This window comes from Chelmon rostratus, chromosome 15, assembly GCF_017976325.1.
Source record: "Chelmon rostratus isolate fCheRos1 chromosome 15, fCheRos1.pri, whole genome shotgun sequence".
Lineage (NCBI taxonomy): Eukaryota > Metazoa > Chordata > Actinopteri > Chaetodontiformes > Chaetodontidae > Chelmon > Chelmon rostratus.
Window position 1 is genome coordinate 17,065,893 of NC_055672.1, and position 25,985 is coordinate 17,091,877.

Below are 25,985 nucleotides of genomic sequence, written 5' to 3' on the forward strand. Positions count from 1 at the left end.
AGTATTTTGTTTCATTTTGTTTCGCAGTTTTAGACAGAAAATGCAAGAATCAGTTATTTAAAACATATTCAGGTGAAGTTCATTCAGGCACTTACATTTAAAATCAAAATTTGCAATTTATGGATGACCAAGTTTAAGCAATTTAGCCTGAGTGGAATTCATCAGACATTTGTGAAATAATCCAAAGCACTGAAACTGAAAAAGAAGCATGCGATCCAGGAGAGTTGGTCGCTGGTCCACTTCATCTCTACTGGTCATTGTTTGAGATCTGTGTTATAGCACGTCTTAGTACTCTGTACTACCTGGCAGCCGTTGTTGTTGTTGTTGTTTTTATGTCAACTTATAATTTATTTTAATTTGTCTGAACATGTGGTCATGCTCATACCTTATTTGTCAAATTGTGTCTTACTGTTAAAGAAAAGTACTGATGCAATACCTGGAGCATCTTCTAAACAGGCCTGGGTCAGTTGAACTGGCAGTGCTGTTTGGATTGTGTAGGAGCAGTGTGATCTGGCACTAGGGGGGTTGACTCTGGGACGCCGGAGTTCACCACCTAGCCTCCTGGAGGTGTCGTGGGACTAAGTAGACGAAACACCGTTGAAGGGAGGTTTCCACCTGATGACCCCCAGAGACGTGTTAGGAATCACTGCTCTTTGGTATATACAGAGACAGAATAGGGGTCCAAGGTTCTTCACTGAGAATGAATCCCCTTTTTGAGCACAAGTATCTTGTGTTTAAATTAACTTAGAATATGATGCTAAAATCACCTTCTGGAATCTTTAAAGAGGAAATTCACATACATGCAGATAGATGGTTTTTTAAGCATAAACTGAAATTTTTACTTTTTATGATATATTCAGTGATATTTAAACACAACAATATATGAGTCCCCTTAGTTATAATAACAATACAGTTGTTTTAATCTCATCAGTTATTTATCTATTTGTTTTGTTATTAAATTGAAATCTGAATCTGAAAGTTCTCTGTGAAGCACATTGGTCAGCAGCTGTTGTTTTTAATGTGCTGTATCAATGTCTTGACATAAATATAGGATTACTGTGGCCTTTCTTTGCTCCTGTATACAAGCATAATAGTTAAACCTCATCACAAATTAAATTTGCTGAAAATCATGAATTTAAGTGAGTACATTGAGATTAATTGCTTCAATATATCGAAGTAGCAAGATAAAACTCATGTTTAACAACTTCCTTGCTCCCGTGTAGAGTCGAGACTAGGCCCTGCTGGGCACATTTCGAGAGTGCTGGCGATGTAATGTTGTGAAAGCGTGACTTACGATAAGCACACAAATGAAACAGTCCTATGCACTAGATCTGGCCTGTTTGCAAAGTTGAACCAAGCCTCTCTTGTCTTCACTGCATATTTGTGTTACAGAAATGAGCGTGTCACAATGCTTTTGAAATCACATTTATTTAAAATACTTTTCAGTACAAATCCTTTGAAGAAAAAATGAACATCATTTACACGAAAACAAGTATTTTGACTTATAATGTGTCCTTATAAAATATTATCAACAAACTCCTTATATTTGAGACAACCACGCAAAGCAAGAAGCAGTTAGTAGCCTGATATAATATTTAACCCAAATGCCCATCACAATACACACTATAAATACAGTAAATGTGTTTCTATCTAAACGGCAGAAATGGATATGGGAAGTACAAAAGACTTTACAAACATGAGAAATTAATGGCTTATTTGATTGCAAGTAAATGCCTCTGTGCCTTGTAATGTCTAGCTACGTTGTATAGGGACATCAGAGCTTTTTTCTCTGAGTGTTGTCTTTGTCTCTCTGAAGCACCATTTTTAGATATGCCCAAACAAAAGCATTTTGTTGATACTATATTATGCAAATCAGGCTTTTCCTCCATTTTGGGAAATATTGCTATTCACAGTGGATTTTTTAACTTCTATCCTCATAGACTGACTCTCAGCTCGTGACTCCAGCTTCACTCCACCCGAGATCCCCAGGGATCCCAGCACAGCCTTCCCTGTCTTCAGGCTCTTGGACATTGGGATGCGGGTCAGCCCTGTGCGAGGTGGCTGGGCATCGTGCCCAGTCTGTTGACAATGGGGAGAGAGAGTACAGTTTCTCAGGCAGGAGAAAGAAGAGAGGGCAGCACTTGAGGGAGCATAAAGAGTGGAAAAGAGGCAAAAGCTATCACAGGAAAAAGGTAATTTATAAACAATGTAACTGATCATATGTGCTCTAGGAACTGTGTGAAAGAAAAATGTAAATATTTATTCATTCTCTCACTTCAGTGCCAATGCGTGAGCCATTGCCAAGGCTATGCATCAGTGTGCTGTTGCTGGTGAAAGACTGTTTTTTGTCAGCCAGAGGGCACTGAGCCCTACATAGCTGTTTGTGAATGTAAACACCGAGCAACAACTATAAATTACAGCATGACTGTAGCGAAGTGGCAAAATGCCACATCATTAGCTCTGCTGCTCCGAGGCCTGCCCATAGGGCCATTGCTGTCACGCTATCCATCTGATCCACAAAGAGCATATTATAAGGTCCATTGAAACACCAACACAGTGTTGCTTCAGCTAACATTCTTAGCAGTGTGAGACGAAGCAGTGAGTGAAGATAATCACCTTACGAACTCACACTGCATGTTTGTATAGAATATGAAAGCATTGTCAGACGATGAAGAAAAGACTTCACACATCTTAAAGAACCAGTGTGTAGGATTTAGTGGCACCTAGGGGTGAGGATGCAGATTGCAACCTGCTGAATACCCCTCACGTCACTCCTTTCTTCACAAGTTGCTGCTAGTTGGTATATTTTGTTACTTTTTTACAGATCCAGGCATGCTGGTTCAGCTGTTTGTCTTTAAGCTAATTGGCTGCTGACTATAGCATTGTATTTAACAAATTCCAAACAAAAATTGAATAAGTCAATGCAATGGAGGTGAATGGAATGAACAGAACCTTTAACCGAAACTTACCATGCTTTGTGCGGGTTTGGAGGTGGGGGATGTAACAGGGGAAATTGTGATACTGCTCATCACTTTGCTCTGTGTGCTCCTGGTAGCAGTGGTGGTGATTTGGCGGGGAGAGCGTAAAACTGTCCCGGTTGATAATGTCATTTCCTTGCCCTCCGTCACAGCAGCCACCGGCCTGACTACCATCTTTGGGGTGATGCTATTGCCTAGATGAATGTGGATTTTGTTATCGTCAGTGGTGGTGATGATGCTAGCGTTGTTGTGGCCCTTCCGTATAGGCATTGGGACCATCTGCTTCTCAGGGGTAACCTTGAACACAGCTCGGCCCATGGTCATCTCCTGGGGTTCTGGGGAAGCAGATGCTTCAGGCACTATGGCAGTGCTCACTGTCATAATAGAGACAGGGGACAATGGCCTTCCTGAGGCAGAGGGTGGAGCTCGGCTGCTTTCTGGAGATTTGGCTCTGGATATCGTTGTGATGGTGACTGGAGACTTGGCTCTTTCAGGGCCTTGAGGTCCAGTGGTGGACTTTCTCTTGTGGGTTGGAGCAGAGTAGGTGGGAATGATCGTGATTCTGGATTTAGGTTGAGATGGGTTGGGGCTCAGGGGAGCTGAGCTAGAGAAAAAGTCCTCAGCAGTGGGGCTGCTGATCTCAAGAGTGGCCATGTTGTTTTGATGGTCTGGTGTTACTCGGATATGTAAAGGCTGCCCTTGCTTTTGGGGCATGGTCAGTTCAGAAGGCAAGTTATTTCCATTAATGTGCAGAGATTTTTCCAAGTTGGTCTCTTGAGGGGTGTTGTCCTTCTTCCTCATCCAGGGAATCCAGGATTTCTTCATGCCTAGGTCGCTACTAGATGAAGGGCAACGCTCAATGCCACTCTTCTCTGTTGGCTTCTTCAGGCACTTCTGCCTGAAGTTGCTCATGACGTGATTCTCTTCTTGAACGGACTTCCTGATAAACCCAGCTGGGGTGTCCTCTTCTGTCGGTCCAGCAGACAGTGCCTCTGTCTGCACTCCAGTGGATGTCACAGCAACGTCCACCATTCTCCTCCCATTCAAAGTGGGCCTCAGTGCTCGACTATGACGCTTTGCTATCTCCAGTTCTTTGGTGAGATGGAAAACTTCAGTGCCCATGTTCTTAGCTTTCTCCTCCTCTTCCAAGAATCTCTGCTGCAGGATAGAGTAGTCCACTTGGAGCTGAGAAAGTTGGTCTTCCTTGTGCATCAGTTCATGGATCTTCTCCTTGAGGGCTATGACATCAGCCTGCAGCTCCCTGGTTTTGACCTCCTCTCTCTTGCATTGTTGTCGGAGGTCTTCTTCATGGCTTTCCTCCTCTCCTTTCTCAATTGCTTTGTTTCGCGCTATCTGACTCCTCATTTCCTCCACCTGTTGGGAAAGAATGTTGGCTTTGTCTTGCTCAGTCATGAACCTTTTCTCCAACATGTCGTACTGGTCCTCTGTCTTGATCAAATCTCCCTCAACTACTTCAAGTTGTTTGAGGCGATTTTTGAGGCGCTCAATTTCAAATGTCAGTTCCTTAACTTTGTTATCTTCCCTTTTAACAGGGTCAGACATTCTTCCCAGTTCACATGTCACTGAGTTCTTCACCGACAGCTTTTCTGCTTGCTCAAACCCATCTAAGCGTTTTTTCATTTGACTGACCTTAGAATTAAGATCCTTAGTTTTATCGATTTCGTAGGCTAACTTAGTGCTTAGCTCGCCCTTTTCTATGGTTAGAGTCTCTACTTTGGTCTCCATCTCGGATTTCAATTTCAAGAGCTTTTTGCTTTCCTCTATCAATTTTTCAGTCACCTCCATAACTTTACCCTCCTCAGCTTTGACCATTGTACTCAAATCCTCCTTCTTCTTCTCATCTGACTTCATTCTTTCCATCAGTGTCTTTCGTTCCTCCATCAAAGCAACTGTCAGTGACTTCAGCTTGCTCAAGTCATCCTTAAGGCTCAGCTCAGACTTTTCTAACTTGAGTTCAGAAGACTCAAGCTCTTTCATACGAATCCTGAGAGCTACGACTTCATCCGAGAGCTCTTTGGTCAGGCCTTTCTCTCTCTCTAGAGCGGTGTGTAACTGTGAACACTCAGCCTTGCTAATGCTGAAGGCCCCCTCAAGTTTCTCTAACTCCATCATTCTTTTCTGGAGCTTCTCCACTTCTAGCCTGAGGTCTTTACTCTTACTGTCCTCCTCTTGTAGCCTCTTTCTGAGCTCCTTACACTGATTTTCAGTCTTGGTAATCTCCTCATCCTTTCCCTCCATTTCCAGCACCCGTTTGCGTAAGTTCTCCAACTCAGCAATCAAGTTGGAGTTACCACACTCCCCTTTGCCGATCTTCTCCCTCAGCTCCTGCAGTTCCTCCTCGGACTTCTTCAAAGCCATGTTGCTCTCCTCTAGCTCCTCTACTTGATGCGTAAGCCCTAAAAGTTTGGCATTGAGTTGACGGTTGTGGATCTCCTGACCGGCCAGCTTGGCAGTCATCTCCTCGTGTTGTTGGGTGAGTTTGGCAGATTTCTCTTTAAGCTCAGCCTCCAGGCTCAGCACCCTGTGGCCATCCTCCTGAGCACGCTCCTTAGCCTCACTCAGTGCCTGCTCTCGCTGCTGGAGCTGCTGGCTGAGTTCCTGGACTCGCTGGCTCTGTTGGTCCATTTGCTCCAGGTGCTGCTGACGCTCATTGACCAACATCAGGGCAAAGGACTTCAGCTTGACCAACTCCTCTTGCACCTTGGCCAGACGTTTAGAGTGCTCCTTCTCCTTTCTTACCTGGTAAGCCTTCTCGTTCTCAAGCAACCTCTTCAATCTAAAATGTGAAGGGGAAAAACAAAGGCAATGTGTTCGGTGTTTTATTGGTTTCAAAGTTTGCAACTGTGTCACAGAATGTGAATAATTTGTATTGTATTGTATTCTTTGTATTATTAATGTCAGCATTTAAAAATCCCGAGTCTATTCAGACTAGTGTGAGTGTAAAGGGTTCTTGCTTTATAGAAATTATCAAAACACACATTCACAATCCCCAAGATTCAAGTTTTCATGAAACATATTTTAACTATCATGCAAAATATTATATTTGTGCTGAAATTATCACATGAAGCCATATCTGAATGAGACAAAAACAGAATTTGATAGAAAAACTGATCATGTACTGTATGTTGTGCAATAAAAGAAAGATCACAGATGTTTTCTACTGTGCAGAACAAGCAATAAGATAAAGTGGGGAAACTGTCAAAAATCTAGACTACAACTCCCAAACCCTCCTGCAGTTTTCATCCCTGTTGTTGGGATAGAGACTAAGAACACAAACTGCTGGTGAAAGTGTAACTAACACCCCCTCACCAAGCGGTCTTCTTTTCTCTTTGCTTCTTTCTATGCTGCTCATGCTCATTCTCATCTCCGGCTCCAACAAAATACATGCAAAGCAGACTGAATGCAAAGCTGCATCGTCCCCTTGTACAATCCCAGGGACACAGTAATACAATATTCCACCGGAACATTTTTGCATTGCAAAAGAAACCAAATTAATACAGGCACCAGTACAGCAAGGACGATGTGCCAGTGAGAGATGCGCATCTACAGTTTAAACAACCTCTAAATGTTTGAAATTAGCCGAATTCAAACTATGTCCTCTATAGTGGATGATGTCACAACATCTCAGAAACTTTACAACAAACCCCATTTAAAACTTACCTACTATGGATGCTCTACAGTCAGCACATTAACATTGTTTGGCATTATACAAAATCCACTGAGAATGCATAAGAAGTAGCCAGGGCCTCCTTTTCGATAGATCTTCCACCGTCACATTCCAAGCATGTTATCAGGACAATGAAAGGTGGATAAATACAGTGGAGCACCACTGGACCTCTAGTGAGTGATGTCACCTCATCCATATAAGGCAGTAATGTGTGTGTGAGAGTGTGTGTGCTGCTCTGCTGTGGACACTGTGAAGGGGGCGGGACCTTTGCCACAGGAGGAGTGTTCTGCAAATCTCTCCCAAATTTTCATAAAATATGCATGTTTGAGGGAAAACAACAAAGCTGAAGACTTTTTAAAGAAAGTTTACGAAAGTATGACAAAAATGAAGAAATAGCAACACTTTCTCAGACAAAATCAGGTTCAGTGCAAGTTTGGTGCAAATTAAACTCTAACTCCAGTTTCCAAAGTGCACAGGATATTGCCCCTGCAGACCCGAGGCCATAATCTCACTGGTACAGGAGACAGGAGAGAATGTCTGCTGTAGTTCCACTTGAGGGGGAGCTGGACTTGAACTGGGTTCCTTGCAAAGTCTGCACGTGATGAGGAAACCAGATATAGATGAGTTGGATGTCTCCCTTGAGGTGAGGAAGATCTGGGAGGATACGTGACCATGACAATGGGTTTATGAAGTGCTGTACTCTGACTTTAGCATGAAGCTGTGTAGATGCGTTCAGTCTTACAACAAACCCCACATCTCTGCAAATGAATTCAGTTCGAATCTCTGAATGTTAATTATCAGTTTCTAAATGTCAGTAAACATCTACATTGATTCATATTACCAGCAGCCTTCATTGCCAAGTGGAATTAGTGGGTCTGGCTACTGTACAAAGAAGCTATCCAGATGTCAGAGTGCATCTCTTAAAATTCATGCTTACACAGTCAGATGTCGTTGATAGCCTAGAAATTGGCACTCTAAAATTACTTTCACAGAAAGGTCAAAGTCATGATGTCAGTGGTATTTGGCTCCAGTGATCAAGTCATGTAAGACCCATAGTTGAGTTTTGGAGGGCTGTGCTCTGTTGCTAAGGAAGGAATAACTGTATGGACAGATTGACTGTGTACATTGTATTCAGTCCTAAGTGGCAAATATAAATGCTTGCCTTAAAGCTGTGATTCTAAAAGCTTAAGAAGAAACACAGACCTTTCTTAAGATACATGCTCTTGTAAGTTTGTACATTAAGTGCATGTGTTTCTTCTTAGTTTTAACATTTTCAAGTGGATTGGAGGTTTAAGAAAGTTGTATTAATTAGGCTTAAGATTTCTTAGTGTGTGGGTGTGTGTGTGAAAGAAGTAAAAACACATTTCTTAAGCAAATACACAGGTGCGATCCACAAGCCAACCACCACAAGAGAACTCTTTTTTTCATCTCATCCCATGCTTCCTGGGGAATTTTCCTCAGAGGCACTGCAGCCCTTCTGCGCCTGAGGACTGAAGCAGACATGAACTGCCAAAAAGCTGTCAAAACACTGTGTTGTACAAGTAATGGCCTCTCTTGACAGAGAAAAGGCATTGACTGTTAAGATAGTCAGCGATAGTGTACAGTGGAAGACTGATGTGGTGCTAAAAGAGCAAAATCAGAAGCAAAGTGTAGACCGGACCATTTAAAGACAACCACAAAAGGTCTGCACAGAATGCATGTACACGGCCTGATGACAGATGGTTGAATAATGTGAGGGCTTTGTTGTAAGGCTTTAAGATGCGATTTCACTTTGTGTGCGTGACTTTGCACTCTTTGAAACTCCCTTCACGAATGGGAGTCTTTTCTTCTGTTAATCATTACACATTCCACCGTGCCACTTAAATATTTAAACTTGACGTCTGAATTGCTCTCTTGTCGGAGAGGGTGTTAATGGCTGATGGCTACCAGTCAGAAACTGTCTCTCCTGTGCCCATCCTCTGCATTCCTGCAGATGTTTGGCACAAGACCTTTGACTTCCTCGCATCAATCTCACCTAGATGACTGGAGGAGATCACACTGATGAAGATGAGATGATGACATGCTTCCATCTCACCTGAAAGAGTGAATTTCAAAACAGAGCAGTACCAGACATGGCAGGTATGTGCATGCTTCTGCTTAGGCGCTAATGTACCTGTGCAAAGGAAGTAATGTTATCATCTGTTTTATTTTGCGCATTGGTGTCAACTCATACATCAATCCATGGTGTCATGGTTCCATCAATTTCTGCTTCTGTCTGTTTTCATGGCTCTAAGTCAGTGTTGTGTCCATCTACAGCAACAGATAGAGGAATCTGGGTTCTGCAGGTGCTAACAGATCAAGACCTGGCCGAGTTCATCCCCTTCACTCTCTCTGTGATGACAGAGGCTTGAGCATGAGCCAAGGAACCTGCTGGAAACTACCTGGCACAAGAAGGAGGTCACCTCTTCTTGCATGCAAACCAAGGATCAAGTGATAGAAAGTTAAAGTGGTAGTTCACTTATTTGTGCCATGTGCTTCAAAATTAAGGCTTAGTGTTCCCAGTATTTAAAGGTACACCTAGTGCCAGCATCAGGTCAAAATTTGCATTTGTCAAACACGTTTATAACAAAGTAAGACACATCAGCACCAGGTGGTGGTTAGTTTTAATTTGCAAATGTTAGCATGTTAACATGCTAAATTAAGAAAAAAAACAGAGTAACATAGTAAATATCATATCTATGAAACCTCAGCATGTTGGCATTGTCACCGTGAATATGTTAGCACGTTCCACATTAGCAGTTGGCTTGAAAGCACTGCTGTGCTTCTGTAAGCAACACCTTACAGAGCTGCTATAGATGATCCTATTCACTTCCTCCTAATGGCACACCTGTACACCACTTTTGTTAAAATGTTAAGATGCACAAATGTGTCTCTACATCAAAGCTTCAGGTTAGATATGCTTTGGAGTCTAGTTCAGAAGAATATCAGCCACACAACATCTGCAGCAGCCTTACAGAAGTGTGCTGTATCCAGCCCTCCAAAACCCAAACTGTGTGAGCTGCCGAGACACTTGGCCTATAAACTCCACATAAATCATAAGCACCCTAATTAACTCTAGATAAGTTAATTTAAGTATGTGCGCACATTGATTTACAATCGAGAACAAATTCTTCATTGAAATGTTTTGAATCATGACTGCCCTCTTTCCATGTCACATGAAACCAGCCGAAGGAGCAGCTATAATACTGAGCTGAGGTCTGCTGCTCGTTTCCCATCCTTCCCCTCAGTGTGAGATGGCAACTCAGCTGTCATGACTGTGATTTAGCTTCCATGGTCTGTTTCCTGTGTCCTGCAGTAAAAGCTCAAGGAAGAGAGGTTGCCAGTGCCTCTGCTAGGTCAGTGCTGCAAATGAACTGTTTGAAGTTTTTACAGTTTGTGAAATGTTGCTTCTAAGTGATCTAGTCTGCTGGACAGATGACTGACTATATGTATATATGTAGGCCTCTGTATATAAATGTATATATATACTGTACAGTACATTACAGGTGCTCTCTCTCCTGCACACATGCTATCAAGCCCGATGGCACACTACTAATGCTAATATGCATAGCAACCAACATATTAGCTTACATGGACAGTTGTGCATAAAACATGCATCTCTCGGCTTATTCTGTGAGAATGGACAATGATATGTCATGTGAATTGCAACAAAACACATTCCCCAACATGCAGCAGCCAATTAAAATCTTTCATCTGTGAGTATGTTAATTAGTAGGGCCTCATTCAGGGCACATCTACACACTCAACCAAGGTTGTGAGGCCCTCCACACACACACACACACACACACACACACACACGTGATGTAACCATCCCTCCTCTGATGTTGGAGACCCTCATCCCTCTCCACCCAACCTCTCATGCCTTGTCTCCTCTTGACCAACAAGCCGGGTCGCAACCTCAGCCATGACCTCATTTCACAGATGATGTCATGGGAGATTTGCTCCTCTCAAAGCCCTTTTTTCCTTCACTTGTCTCTCCTCCTGTCCCTCCACCAAGTGGCCTCGTCTCCTCCCCTCTCTGCCCCTGGTCTCCCTCTTTCCCACAGCAAAGAGCCTGACCCCTTCCTCGCCTATAAGTTCCACTCCACCTCCCCCCTCTCTTCCGCAAGCGCTGTACCTCCAACTGTCAAACAAAGGTATGAGAGGTTATCATTTAGTAACCAGCTCCCCCTCTCCTCTCCTCTCCTCCCTCCCCATCCTCTCCTCTCTTCCCCTATCCTCTCCTCTCCTCCCTCCACTCTCCTCACCTTTCCTCTCCTCTCCTCTCCTCACCTCTCCTCTCCTCTCCTCTCTTCCCCTCTCCTCTCCTCTCCTCCCTCCCCATCCTCTCCTCCCCTCTCCTCTCCTCTCTTCTCCTCTCCTCTCCTCTCCTCTCCTCTCTATTGTGACTCACTTGGCCGATGAGGCCATCTTTCCCATTTTCTTCATTGTTCATCTGTCCTTGGATCCTCTTACACTTTATCTATCCCACACTGGTTTTATAAACCTTGTTAGCTCTAATTTGTGTTTTCAGTTTCTCCCTCCTCTCTCTCTGCAGTCCCCTGCCCACCACCCCTGTTTCACCTGTTTCCCCTTCAACATTACTCTATCAGCGTCTTTCTTTTACTGCCAACAACTTTCCCACATGCAAAACATATACTGCTTGTTTTACTAAAATTCTATACTAAAATTGGCATTAAATATTGCCTTATGGTACCACTTACACTGTTTATAAAATAAATGTTATCTTCTTTCAACACCAGAAAATTACAATCCAGGATGAAAGTATATATATAGGTATATAAAAACTGCCAGTTTTCTGAATCTTAATGTATTTTGATTTGTTTTACATAAATGCTCTGGACAAAAATCTGTATTTTATTGTGAACACATGCATGTATTTTGTGTGTATAGGTTAAAGCTTTCTTTTCCTTTCTTGCTTCATTTTTTCTTTTCTGTCACTAATGGACATTTTTCTGTTCTTCCAAATCCATAAAATAAAAGCAAATAAAATAACATTTATTATTCTTACCAAATAACAACATCTTTTCCTTGACGGGACATTATGTCCAGAGAAATTTAGCTTTTAGATCTGGAATGAAATCTGCTGCAGGGACTTTGCTCTATCATCTTAATGGAGTGGCACTTTCATGCTCCCACTGTCTCTCCTCACCTCTCTCTCTCCTGCTCCAGCAGGTTGGTGAAGTCGTCACTCTTGTTCATGTAGTCTGCGTGTTTGCGTTTCTCCGTGTCCAGCTCGTGGACGGTGCGCCGGTGGCACTTCTCTGCGAGCAGCAGCTGACCCAGCATCCTCCTGTACGTCTCTTTGTGCTTCTCCTGCAGACGCTCCAGCTGACACACGATCACATCCACACGGGGAAAACACGCAAGTACATGCAAAAATTTATACAGCTTGTTTTTGGCATGTAATTGACAAACATTATATAGGTTGCAAAAGAAAAACGTTTACACTTCCAACAAATATTTGGTAAAGTAGTAATACCTTTTCATACAGCTCAAATCACACCAAAGCATCGTGGGTAAAAAAAAAAAAAGATCTTTTAAATGGCCTGAACAGAAACATTGTTGTGACTGGCAGCTGCTAACTGACCTCAACCATAGGCTTTTGGTAGACACTGCGGCTGCTGTGCGGCTCGGTGCCAGCGATGAAGCCGTCCCTCTGCAGGGCCTGGAGGGCCGAACCAGGGGCCACAGAGCCATAACGGGATTCAAGGACCTCTGGGACAGTCGGTTTGGACTTTAGCATGGAGATAACATCTTCTCTGGCCTGAAAGCACATATAGAGATACATACAGCGTGCTATGACTTGAAGAGGAGGAGTGCCTGTTCACTCCATCTGGACACCTGTTCAAACAGATGGACAGAATGTGGCATTTTGCTAAAATGTCTCTGGATACAGTACAATATGTTTTAGGGTGTTGAAACATTTGTGGCATTTCTTCAACGGATTCCACATATCTCCAAAACACAGATAGCACGTTTTCTCTTGCATGTTAAACTGCCATTTCCAACCACAAGATAGAGCTATTGTGCAAAAACTCGCAGGCCAACTCAATCTGATGGCAGCATGCACTTTCCATTCAAACTTTGTGTTACCTTATGGTATGTTTTTTGTTTGTTTGTTTGTTTTGTTTTTTGCTTCATTATTGCACACACTGTAGATAAAAGCTCAAACAGATTTTGCCAAATACAATGGAAAGCAACACCCAACCCACCTGAACCTCTCCTTCCATGATGCCCAGCAGTCTCAGCAGATCCTCTTTGGACAGATCCATGATGCCCTCTGTTTTGTCTGCAACCTCAGGGGAATCAATCAGCAGCTTCTCTTTGTCAGAGATGACCTCAACCTCCACCTTATCCTCACCCTCCTTCTGCTGAACTTTGGCCATCAGGCTCTTCACGGGCAGAGCCACTTCCCGTTCTTGGCTGATGCCATGGTCACCTTGTGGAACCCCGAGAACCCCATCAGCCGGGCTCTCCACCCCACTGCTTTTGGACCTCATGTTCTACCTGCAACAAGAACAGAGGAAACAGTTTTTAAAAGAATAGTACTAATAAAAATAATACCATTGTTGTTGTTGTTGTTGTTGTTGTTGGGGGTTTTTTGGCACAGTTTGTTACTTTCCTGTCATGCTTTGGTAGTTTTAGTTTCAGCTGCTGTCCTGTAAAATATCTGTCCACTGTAATGCTTGATACAAACATTGTCTTAATTGTAAAGTGTAATATAATTTACAGTGAACTTCAGGCCTTGATACCATTTCCTCATAGCTCTACTTCCCGTTCACTGCTTTAGTGACCCAGTTTCACCTAATGACATGCACACTGCACAAACACACTGTAAACACACAGGGTTACACCTGAATGACGCTCGCATCTGTAATTCCTGATCTGGAATAAAGATCCATAATGATCCGGCGCTGTGTACGTGTTGCACGGCGGCTGGTGCATTCCCGACACGTCCCGCTCTCTCTCACAAGGGTTGTGTATCTCACGCTGAGTGTTGACGGACTGGAAGCGCGTTTGTGGCACTCTTGGGTGCTTTAACCTTCTCTGCTGACATTAAAAGTCTGACTCAAACATTTTAACCAGATCCTGAAAATAAATCCGTTGATGACAGACTCTAAATTTAATTCCACTACATGAATCATTTGTAACGACGCAAGTCATGCTGGGGTGGCCTGTAGCACGCTCGTTTTCGTAGCCTTGATTACTTAAACATACAATGGGAGAATAACGCTGAGTTAGTACATGCATGTATTGTTCACTTGCTTGCTGCACTGTTCCACTGGTTCTCACCTTCTTTGTCTGAAATAAATAAGTGGACATTTTAACACTATTACAAATATAAAAGTGGATTTTATTACAATAATTTTTTATACAGTTAGACATCTATTTCAACTATTTATCCATTACTTTTAGACAACTGTTTAACTTCTCTGCTCGCTTGCTAGTTTTCATGCATTCTCAATGGCAACAGGTGGTGTTCAGGTGTCACAGCTGCCTCAGCTCGGTGGCTGGAGTGTCATCATAACCGGTAGATTACTGGATAATGCAGAGAAATCAGCATCACACCAGCTCTTTATCCTATTTGGCTGTTTATTTTCCTCCGTAACACAAATGTGTGGAAACGCATTTAAAAAAAAAGTAGCCCTGCTTGGGAATGAGTGCAATAAATGGTCAAAGAGCAAGAAGGTGCGTTCGCCTCTCTTTGTGAATGTGCTAAAGCGTATGTTTGCGCAGGCATTTGTTTGTTTAAGCTCCCTAACAACAATTTAAGGACACTGAGCAAGTGATCAATTTCAGATGACATCACCAGCACTTTATAATTACAAACAGAAAATGCCCCCGGGCCCCAAAATCCCCACCCTAGCACCCTAGTGATGTCATAGCACCCTGACCTCTGAATCATGCTGTTGAAACATTCTGAGTAAGCTCGCCAAGATGTTATGAATTCTTGCTCAGGCGCAGGATTTGGTGCATGTAATAGCACACACGAAACACGTAAACCGTACACACACACGCTGAACATACATGGGGCAATATGTGTGCAAACACAACTATGTCCAGATAATCTCTTTGAGATTTGAGATCTGAAAACTCAAGGCTCAAGAACATCAGCTGAATCAGTCTGACTAGATTAAAACAAGGAGATGAAAGCGAATGGGCTGTTATAGAAGAGGGATTAGACTTTCTGCAGGCGAGCCTATAAAAGGTTTCGGTTCACATCAAGAGAAATGTTTATCTTCCGTAATAGCGGCGAGCGAAGTCAAGACTGCAGTGAATTCTAATGACGCTTGAAACGAATCTCTTTGAATCCCACCTGATTCCAGGAAAATGACCCAGCGAGGGAAGAGTGCAAGATAACAGCGAATGCATCTCTCGCTACAAGCAGAAAAAGAAAGAAACCTGACAAAACCAACCACATTCCTTATTTTAGTCGTGGGAGTTCAGTGAGTGCACATTGGCTCCAAGCAGAGCTGGTTCTTAACTGGAAATTAATAGCAGTGCCTTCGTTGCTGTCCGCAGCTATTAGTTTCAGCTGTGGCCTCACTATCATTGAGTCAAATGAGCAGCAGAGCAGCACACACACACACAAGTGCCTACAGTGTTCATCCCACCATTCAAGCAGTGCCAAAGAGTTTGAATGAGCAGAGAAATGCCCACTGGTGGAGGGCATTAAAACAGGCATCGCTGGGGCACGAGCATGAAGGCATAGAAACATGTGCAGCGCTATAAATGACTCGGGCAGAGGTCCTAAACGAGACAAAATGGTTGACGCTGAGTTGGGCGCTCTGCGGTTTATTTTTAATTTCTGGGCTGATGCCATGAGGAGCTACTGTAACCGCTCACCTCGTTTTGCGGTGTCACTCCCGGTCAAGCGAGCAGGCAGGAGAGTGTGGGAGTGTGTGTCGTTACAGCTGGGAGCTAAATGACTGGAAGGTGTTCAAATAAAAAGAGCTTTTTTAAAAGCAAGTCAGTAAACATGAAGAAACTCGCCATCTAAATGTGCTAAACTGAGCGATGCCAGTGTATTAAAAAGTGAAGGCGGTTCCCACAGAAAAACACCTTCTCTCCAACAAACTGCTCACATCAACACTCAAACATTGCTTTTGATTTATTGCAGAGGGTCTGAACTTGGAGAGAGTTTCCCCTCAGCAGTGGATAAGCTGATATCTCTGTGACAAAAGCTGTTCACTTGTTTACATTAACACCCTTTTAATCGGCTTGGCTCTGAATGAGCACATTTCGCTTCACGCTGAGCTTCCTGTGGTGACGGGACGATTGTCAGAAACTCCGACACATGCAGGAGTTTTCCTTTAAGCTCTGGTTTGGTCTCCAACTCCTGAGGGAAATATCTGCCTCTTTAGCTGCCAAACGCTCCATGAAATGCATCAGCTGCTAAACTTTGTCGACCAGACGTTGCTGGAGTATGTGTGGGCGTGATGCGGTATGCTAGCTGCTCTCAAATGCCCGAGACAAACCTCTCCTAGGGGAAACAATAAAGGCTAATCTAATTTAATTTAATCCAATCTAACCTAATCCAATCTAATCTAATCTAATCTAATGTAGTTTTTTTTTTATTTCATGATGGGTCTTTAGAGCTCAGAACAGCTGCCTGCTGCGTCCAGAAAATAGGTCGATGAGAACTGTGAGAGTGAATCAAGCTAGTAAAGTTGCAAACTTTTAAACCAAAACAATTTGCTGAAAGACACTAAAACACTTCACAGAACCTCAGCTGGGCGATAATTATCTGTGTGCTGGTCCCTATGAGCAGGACCTTTCAGATTACACATAGTCCTCTGGTCCAGTTTTAATATGAAAATATTGATTGTAGCAGCTTTAACTTTCTTCGAAAGGATTCAGACATAAGCTACACAGCTTCATACAGAACACTTCCATGACAGCTTTAGGAGATATGACAATTTCTCGGGCCCTATTGAAGATGAGACTTTGTTTGACAGGACTTTGTCATGAAAGTGTGCTTGTCATCAAAGCCTATTGATGACAAGTGTTTGATCCACCTTGACTAGTCACTGCAGTCTTAATTGTAGTGAATTCTCCTGAGCAACAAATGGGAATTCCAAATCCACGTGGCCTGCATTCCAGTCTGACATGCAGCATTCCCAGTTGTCTTTACGGAAAATAAAGGAGGGCTGTCAGACAATACGTCTTTACCCTGAGGTCTGCGCCAACTCGTCACAATGCCCGCGCACATTTATGGCATCCAAACCATCGCCGCGATGCTACTGATTGCCCGGCATCCAATTCCATAGAGCCTTCTAATATAAAAGGGTGGCCTAATACCCAGCAAGGTCCCAGTCAAGGCCTGAGCCTAAATTTAAAGCGGGACCCCAGATCTATCCCACGGTTTGGCCAAGCCCAGCTGTCACATATAGGAGTATTAATAGGTCCCAACGACACACATGCCTCCATTCCAAAGTGAAAAAAGGGGCTATGAAATTTAGGCTGTGGTCAGCAAGTTAGTGAATATCACTGATGTTCACTATCTGACTTTTATCTTTGCTCTGAAATCCCATTTACTCAAAGCATTTCATTCATAAAAATAGTGTTCATCAATAGCCTTGATGGCTGTAAACAGACCAGATTAACATCATATTATCAGCGATGAACGCTCTGCTTGAGAACTAAAACAATTAGAACAATACTTAATGAAACAGAGGATTCATCCGCAACAGTTCTGAAAATCGATGAAACATTTCAGCTGTTTAATTGAGCAAAAATGGCTAATGCTCTGTAGTTTCAGCTTCTCAAATGTAGCAGAACAGCTGGGTTTTTGTCTTCTGTATTATCTGGAGTATCTTTGGATTTTGGACAGTCGGTTGGGCAAAAGAAGATATATGAAGATGTCTCCCTGGATTTTCAAAACATGTGAAGAGCTATTAGCAATAAATAGTTATTAATTGATTATCAAAAAAGTTGTGCTGAAGTTGTTTTTGTGGTACTTTGTAAGACTTCATTAGTACAAAACAATGAATGTGAATTTGGCCATAAAGTCTGGATTTATATCCTCTGCGTGCAGATGTTCCACTTACAGAGCTGTAAAATACTCGCAAGAACATCAGCTTTAGCGAGCTCTACAATAGTTAGACCTATATATTGTGTTATTCATTTATTTAATTTCCTGAAAGGAGGTCATAATACTGCTGAACATTGTGCTGGTCTGTGATATTCTAATACAGAGGAGAAGTGAGGAAGGGGAGACGTCTGGTGATAAAATTCAGACTTGCAGCAGAATTCATTTGCCAGAGATGAGGGATGAGGAGAGCAGCTGCAAATAATGTAAGAACATGCTATAGGAAAAGTCATTTTTTTTGATTCAGCGAGTTTGATATATTCACACCACAAACCCAATGTGACTAAATAAGGAGAGGGGAATGTTCTTTGCATGCAAGCGTTTGGCAACTTGTTCTGCCAGAGGACACTGATAAAATGCAGTACGCTTGAGGAGCTCTTCCGCCCTGACAAGAAAAACACAGAAGCCCGCCAAGATATGGGAATTTCAATCAAAACTGTAGCCGTGGATGAGATTCGAAGCTACGAGTCAATCCTTCTAATATTGAAAGTTTTGCTAGCACCTATTTCCCGTGCGAGGGTACAAAGCTGCAGCCTGTTCCAGGAGTTTGATGGACGGCGTGTTCCAGCCGGGTCGGCCAGTGACCTCTGGGGTCAGATTTTGCATAACAGCCATGTTCAAGAGGCGTAAGCAGGGATGGATGACAAGATCTTTCTGTTCAGACAGCAACACTGACTCAGACCTGCACACATTCCCATGAAATTCCACTTTTCAGGAGAATCTTTCTAGTAACTCCAAATTGAACTGTCAAAGAGCCCCCACGGATAAAACTTCATCATTTACAGCTTGTCGTCCTCCATAGCAACAATAACTCTAATGCTGGCATGTCACGCTGGAACAAACTGTCAGCGGTGGGTTCATCTTGTAGTGTTCTCCTGATGTCACATTAACCTGATCCTCTCACTGGAGTCTACTCAGCAGTTAAGGTTACACTAAAGAGCAAAGTGAGAAGAATGCAGGAACCTCTCCACACGTAAGTTCTCACATTAATGCTTCACAAACAAGTCCTCAGAGGCAGTTCCTGAATCAGTCACTTATAAATTCTGACATATTTATGATGTTTATGATGTTGTGCCGGTGGCAGTTCGTTAAATATTCACTTTGAGTCTTTCATGAACTCATGTGATGCGCAGGAGCAACAGTAAATCTTTACAAGCTGAAACATGCATATTGAATATTGATGTGTGTGGGAGCCTTTGATGCATATTGTGTTCAGTCACACAACATGCCAGCCCCACTGCTCCTCAGCGACATACTGACTCCAAGCATATGCATGGGTGCAGCTGCCGGAAGGCATGATTCACCTCCATCTGTCTTTATTAGTTTAATATACACAATGGGAAAAATGAACACATCTGTTCTTTCTAAGAGTTAAACATGTTGTAGCACTTTCCATGGCAACAGCATTTATTTAATCTGTTGAGAGTGTCTGTTAACCAAAACCATGGTCAAACTTATCAGGCACCAGATCCTTCCAGGACGATGGCATGGGTGGGTGTCATCTTTATGCCAGGGAGATCAAGGAAGAGATCGAGTTCTGGCTGTTCCACGAATAGAAACAGCAAGACAACATATAGATGAAGATATGGATGAAGATATGGTACAATGTCACGGGGTCAGCCATTTTCACAGAGGAAGAACTAATCACTTTTTCTGACTACCAGCTTCTGAGGCCCGTAGAAATGTTGGCCAATGCTGAGGTCTCAATCAATTAAAGGCATTCGTTGTGATTTTTTTTGCTCAAAGTTATGCCATAGCCACACCTGCGTTGGAGGCAAGTAATTGCATTTGCAGTTCATAAATCAGAAGACACTCTGTCACTGCAGGTACGTCGGCACCTTTGCACCATTACGACCCTGAGAGTTAACAGAGTTTTTGGACGTTAAACTGTCACATGACATTGTGGCGTGTCCATATAATATAATGTCACTGACAGGGCATGCCCACAGACTGTATATTAAAAATTTCTGTACAAACTCCTAACTCTTCTTCTTATTGGCTGGTAGAGATAGAGGTCTTAATAAAATCTTGTGGCAGTAAGCATGGCCATCGTCAATTAAAGCAGGTTTTCTTTGCATTTTTTTTCTTTATTCCCAGGTTACACAACTCCCTGAGTGTTAAGACAAGGTTCTGCTGGTGACCATGCAAGACCTAGAAATGAATTTTGGATAAAATAAAACTACGGTATCTAAGATAATTGAGACGGGACACTCTTCCCTGATGAAACCCCAGCTTAAAGTTTCATTCATCAATATTCTTATATCAACACTGAATCAAATCATTACATATTTTGTAAAATAGATTTTAGCAGTGAGCCAACAGCCAGCAGTCATTTCACACTGCATACATCTGAGGGTGTCATAGCAGTAAAGGTGTAACCAACAACTTTAAAGAAGGCTGTCTTCCATAAGGTGTCCAGTGAGCCTGAATGAATAATCGGACCTGGAACTGTTTTGCCTAAATGGGATGCAGTCGTTATTAATTGATGTAAACAATTGCACCTGTGCTTTCCTTGCTTCGTCAAAAAGCAAGCAGGAAAAGCACTGGTTTATGACCACATTGCACTTCATGCTTCAAAACTTTACTGCATGGTTCAGTCTCACTGCTTTTACAAGACACTGACAAGCCAACTGCAACGCAAAACCTGCACCAAATGTTAGAAAGTTAGCAACTAATTGGTGACGAAAAACCTCTGGCAGGTTAAGGACCCACATATTTCTTCTTAGGAGGTGGTGGAGACCAAAACAAAGACAAAAGGAGGGTCTTTTTTTTTTAAAGTGAACTTGTCAGGAGGTGACAAACACATCTCCAGTGCTTTGGTAAGTCTGCTGGACGTCTAAGTCAAATGCTTGCCACCCTAACCTTAACATCTCTGTAAGGTTGAAATATGTGTGTGATTGTCAGTTTGTTTTGGAGCTGAGCCAGTAAACATGTCACATTCTGGTAAGCTTGGAATGATAATGAAATATCTGGCTAACCGTACTATTCCAAACTTTCACCACGACTACCCACTTCAGTTTTGTTAGGTGAGTATTTGTATTGTGTTGCGTCGCCATCACGGCTGTGCTCTTTTGTCTGTTGTTTACCTTTTTCTTAGAGAAAGAAACAGGTGGTTATCATAAAAACAATGAACGGATTGTTGCATGTGTGGACAAAAATACAGTAGAGGATAAAATGTCATTGGGTTAGAGAATTCTGTCTCACTAACAACTGTGTGAAATTACAGAGTCATATTTGGTCTTCAGCACTAGGGGACAATCAACCACAGAGAGGGCAGCCGTCCTTATCTCGGTGCTTTCAGCAAACACCGGCTGAGCCAACCCCCCCCCCCCCCCCCCCCCTCGGTGACGTCACCGGACAGATGAGATTTCTGGGTGCTTGTCATCTTCACACTCCGGTTCACTGGAAGAGTCACGGTTAAGTCACTTCCCCTCAACAAACATGGATAAGAGAAGAAAAGCATGGGCTGTCTAAAGAGGTCGCCTAGTCTTTCCCTTCTGTGGAATTTCAAAGTCTCATACATCAAACCAAAGTAAGCTTTTCCTGCTGAGATAGATGCGACAGTGCAACCTGTGATTTATGTGCTTTAAGATCACCATACAGAGACACACACAGAGAGGATAATAGCTACAGCCTATTAAGTTCTGATGAACCTGAAACATTTGCAACACTCGGGATATTCCTACTGTATGTGCTCTGGATGAATGACCTCACTAGTTCTAATATTATTACACATCCAGGACCAGTCAACAACAAGTCATCTACAGTGCCATCTTGCTCACTGCGTATCAAATGATCTCCAGAAGATCTGGAGTTGCTATGGAGTTTAAGGACTTATTTTTAAACCGAGGGAACATGAGTTATAAGCACCACTGTTCTGTGAAACATCCAAATGTGTCTGAACTGCATTTTTGGAATTCAAGACCAGAGGCCCTTATACGACTGGAGCTGTGCATGTGTCAGTGACAGCTGTTGTTGAGGCCCGCCAGACATATTGGGGAAGACACCGACCACTGGCAGTGAAGAGCTCCTCCTCCTCCTGCTGTGCTGTGTTTGTGTTCATGCACACGGACGTATCCTGAAACGAATTAGCCCGTTTGCACCCACGGACACGCACGTACAACACGCAAGCACAGACACACGTGCGTTGCAAGGAAGGAATGGGGTCACCGAGTTGATAGTGTGCAGGAGGCCGTAAAGGTGTCAAAGAAAACTGAAAGTAATGCATTTGAAAGAGGCACAACTCCTCTTCAGGACGTGGTGTCTTGTTCTTGCAATTCTTACTCATTCAAAATGTTTCCTTTATAACTTAGTTTTCCTCCTTCAAATCATTTTTATTGGCTATTCATCTTCTTAGTTTCCGTGTCTCAACCAGTTGTCCGAAAACATGCTTCACGCTCGATGCAAAAACGCAGCATTGCCTCTAATCTTGTCCAAGTTTAAAACATTCCCAGAGTGCCTCTCAGCTAAGCTAATGCTGCACCTCACAGCTCGATTACAGTATGTCACCGTCCGCATTTGAGCAACTCGAGTGACAGAGAGCTACAGTAATGTCATGAGGTAAGCTGGTGACGCATTTAGTGCATCTCAGATCTGCGCTGCTTTGGCACGCACCCAAGCTTATCCAGCTTGGTTTCAGTTTAAACAGGGGCCGCATCATTGATTTACAGTAAGACTGACTCATTTACAACCTGTGACTGATAACTGCCCGCTCAACATTCACAAATCTGCCTTTCCTGAGTGGCCGTTTGGCCGATTGAGCTCCACAGCCTTTGCATGTGCAGAGCCAGAGAGGATGATCTTAGATAAAGCTGGAACAAGCGCAACAATGTTAATGAGTTATATCTCCCCGCTCACTCTCTTTGTCCTGTTTTCAGCCGTGATATCACTGAGCGCACAGAGGCCACATCGGCCGGAGAGGGTGGGAGGCAGGAGAGAGAGGAGGGTGAGGCTGCACAGAGCCCCTGGACATTGACAGAGAGGATCTTTGACAGCAGCGTAAGCCACACCTGCGTTACATTCCCACGCTGAGGGGGAGACACATTTCATATTTTCTTTTGGGTTCATGGAGGAAGGTGATGCGCGTCTTGACAAATGGACAGCGGCTAGCAGGAGCCATGAGTCTCCTCTGAAAGGCCAATGACTTCATGCCGATGAAATGGAATTCATTTTGGCGTCATTACACTCCATAAATATTCCGGATGAAAGATGTCATCCTGCTGCAGCTTCGCGAAGGCCCTCACACACCACTGCTTCTCAATGTGAAGCAGTGGTCTGTGTGTGTGTTAGCGATTTTCGTGCGTACAGTAAGCAGTAAGAGCTACATGGTGCTGCGGAGGTGTTGGAGTTGGCGGCAGCGGGAGAAGTTGGATGTGCGTAGTTCTGCGCGATGGATGGATGACTTCTCCTTCCCCTGCATTCTCAAAATCTCAGCGCGCCATCATCCCCTGTCGTCTGCTGAAGCCGTGGGCTTCTCTTCCCACATGCAGAGAACAAAAGCGCTCACACTAAATGGTCTCATTCATACAGCACTATAAGATGCAAGTCACTGAGAAATGTTTGATTCATGATTCCCTCTTTTTCTGCATGCACTGTCACAATGCCAAATCTGTATTGCCATTAACAGCACCAAGAGTAGCCTCTTGTCTTCTGACGGGCGAGTGATTAATGCAACATGTGGACATCTGTGTCATTTGCATGTATAAAAAGTGAGCTGAATTAAGTGTAAGCTTCTGGGAAGAGTTGTTTCTTTCACATGGTGCGGAGCAGTTCTAACCACAGATTAAGCCAAGAGGGTGGATTTCTCTCAAATAATGCCCTTTATTGGCTTCACAAATTGATGACAGCTACGTAGCAGCACCATGAGCCATTTCCTGAGTTTTAGTCTGAAAGCAGAACAGCTGATAAGCTCAACATTTTGGTTTTCTTTGGTTGCTCTCTGATGGAGAATGCGTTCAGGAGGAGAAACTGACTTACCTGCTGTTGTGTTGTCCCCAGATTTAAGCAATTAGTAGCCACACCAAGAGTAATCCAGTCAAGTATCCACTAATATCCTCTGGCCTCTGTGGTCCACTTCTTGTGCCGGCTACTGAGCTGTGCCAAGAGCCATCTCAAGCCCTGCTCTCTCTCTCTCTCTTTCACTTCTTCAGGTCAGAGTGGGAATGGTAGAGAGCAATAACAGAGCACTGTAACTTCCCTCTCTCTCACCCTCCCTCCCTCTTTCACTCCCACAGCCTATCCAGTTCTGCTCCGCATAGCAGTCTAACACACACCTCTCATTCTCTTTCCCTCCTTTCCTTTCCAGAAGTCAGTGGACGAGTGTGTGAGAATAAAGGAGGGGGGGGTTGAGGAGGTTGGTTGGAGGTGGGCAGGCATTATTTTACTCTCTCTCAGCGGTTGAAAGGGGCCGTTGCCCAGTGAGGGGAAAGGCAGAGGTGCGTTGTGATGTCCTGTCACGGAGCCAGATCTTTTCACTCAGCGACGGCCTCCATTGTCCCTCTTTGCTCTTTTTGACTGGAGTCGCCCAGGCTAAAAGTATCGTTCTATATTTAACTCATCCACTCTTGCCAACGCGGGCACTGTTAGCAGCTGAGGCTAACTGAACGCTAGATGTTTTGGCCGGCAAGTCGGGGAGCTAACTCTCCCCGCTGACCCTTGGTGACAGCTGAGCCATGCTGGGAAAGTCCGGCGACAGCAGCCACCCCAGCGCTGCTCCAAGTAACCAACATTTGCTGACTTGGGAGGGCTGAGTGTGGCTAAACTCTCCAGGACTTTGGCAGCCCGACTGCCTTTTTGGCCCTGCTTTCAGTAGCCGAGGCCAGCGAGCTAAATGTGAGGTACAGTAATTGTGCTGTGCATCAATGGGAATAGTTGACTTTGCTGCCAGGGTGCTGTTATGTTCGACATGTGCATAGAAGCAGTAAAAAGTAAACACACTTAAACTTGGTTCACCTACTTTTTGATTTGCAGGATAGACTTTACGCACCTTTCAAGGTCAACATCAGTCAACAATATGTTGTTACCTTGTTGGCTATGGCACCATAAACTTAGTTTAATGCCCATTAAAAGAGATGCTATGCAGGCTAGATAGTTATCCCACCATTAAAGAGCCCATTATAGGAAACAGAGCATCTTCACCGGTGACTTCGTCCTGCGCTTCATCACCTGCTGAAATGCTCTGACAGAAAACCTGCCGGGTAAGACGATACATTGTATCAGACAAAAAACAAGCACATATTGCTGAAGAAGAGCAAGATATGTCATCCTACTTAGATTTTGCTTTTGCAGTGTCTGACAGACTGAGGGTCACATTAGAGGAAGCTACAGTGGCTGATAAGCCGTGTGGCACCATCCACTTCCATTAAAGCCTCCTCTGGAGAACGGCTGCAGACAGTTATGAGGCAGGAGCTGATGGTACAGAGACGTGTTTTGAGTAAACTGTGTGAACTAATGGGGCATCCATTAGCAAACGTACCAAGCTGAGCCCCCCCACAATAGCTCTTTAGTGAAATGTTCTACAGGCCTAAGAACCAAATGTCAGGCTGACGTAAACGGCCGAAGAAGCTGGCTGTGCAGATTGTCTGTGCTTGCATGTTAGCTCGCACCTACCGTAGTTTACCACATCGCCCTGTGAGTCGTCCCTGTATCATGAAGCTTCTAAAGGCAAATATTTTGCAAATGAATTTTGCTGTGCTGCTTTCTGGTGTGACCAGGGTGGAGCTATGGCAGGTGTCTAACCAATAAAGCTTTTTCAACGATCCAGCCCACCCCATCTGTCTTTTCAAATACATTTACTGAAGTGACAATAATCAATATTTTTATGCATCAAATGACAATGTGAGAGGGGTCGCTCATACTGATGAACCTACAGGGAGTTTCAGCTTGTTTAGCTGTCAAGCCCACAACAGCTATGGCACTGGTTCACTCTCACCACTCTCATGCGTCGTTTTCAGCCACAGCTGGCAGTTATTGTAGGTTTAAAGGAGGACATGAGACCACTGAATGGGGCTTTTAATCATGCACGCCCTCCTCTCCCTGCAGGACTGGTCTTAAAAAGCTGCATGCTTCCAATATTGTGCTGACATTGACATCAGCGTTTATGACACAAAAAAAAAGCAATGCAATCAGAAGCTGATGTAAAGCGGACAAAAAGTTGCATTTCCCGAAATGTTTCATATGTACAGAT

The 25,985-nt window shown here is 43.6% G+C and overlaps 1 protein-coding gene across 1 annotated transcript; it reads right to left on the bottom strand.

Annotated features, from left to right (window-relative positions):
• Positions 1–1,421: 1,421 nt before the first annotated feature.
• On the bottom strand, positions 1,422–23,896 carry LOC121618455 (filamin-A-interacting protein 1-like). The gene is made up of 6 exons (XM_041953969.1): positions 23,777–23,896; positions 12,921–13,215; positions 12,296–12,472; positions 11,858–12,036; positions 2,970–5,775; positions 1,422–2,079 (listed from the first exon to the last, which is right to left on the bottom strand). Exons 2-6 carry the CDS (start codon positions 13,206–13,208, stop codon positions 1,873–1,875), a joined length of 3,657 nt encoding a protein of 1,218 aa, XP_041809903.1. The 5' UTR covers positions 13,209–13,215; positions 23,777–23,896; the 3' UTR covers positions 1,422–1,872.
• Positions 23,897–25,985: the final 2,089 nt, after the last annotated feature.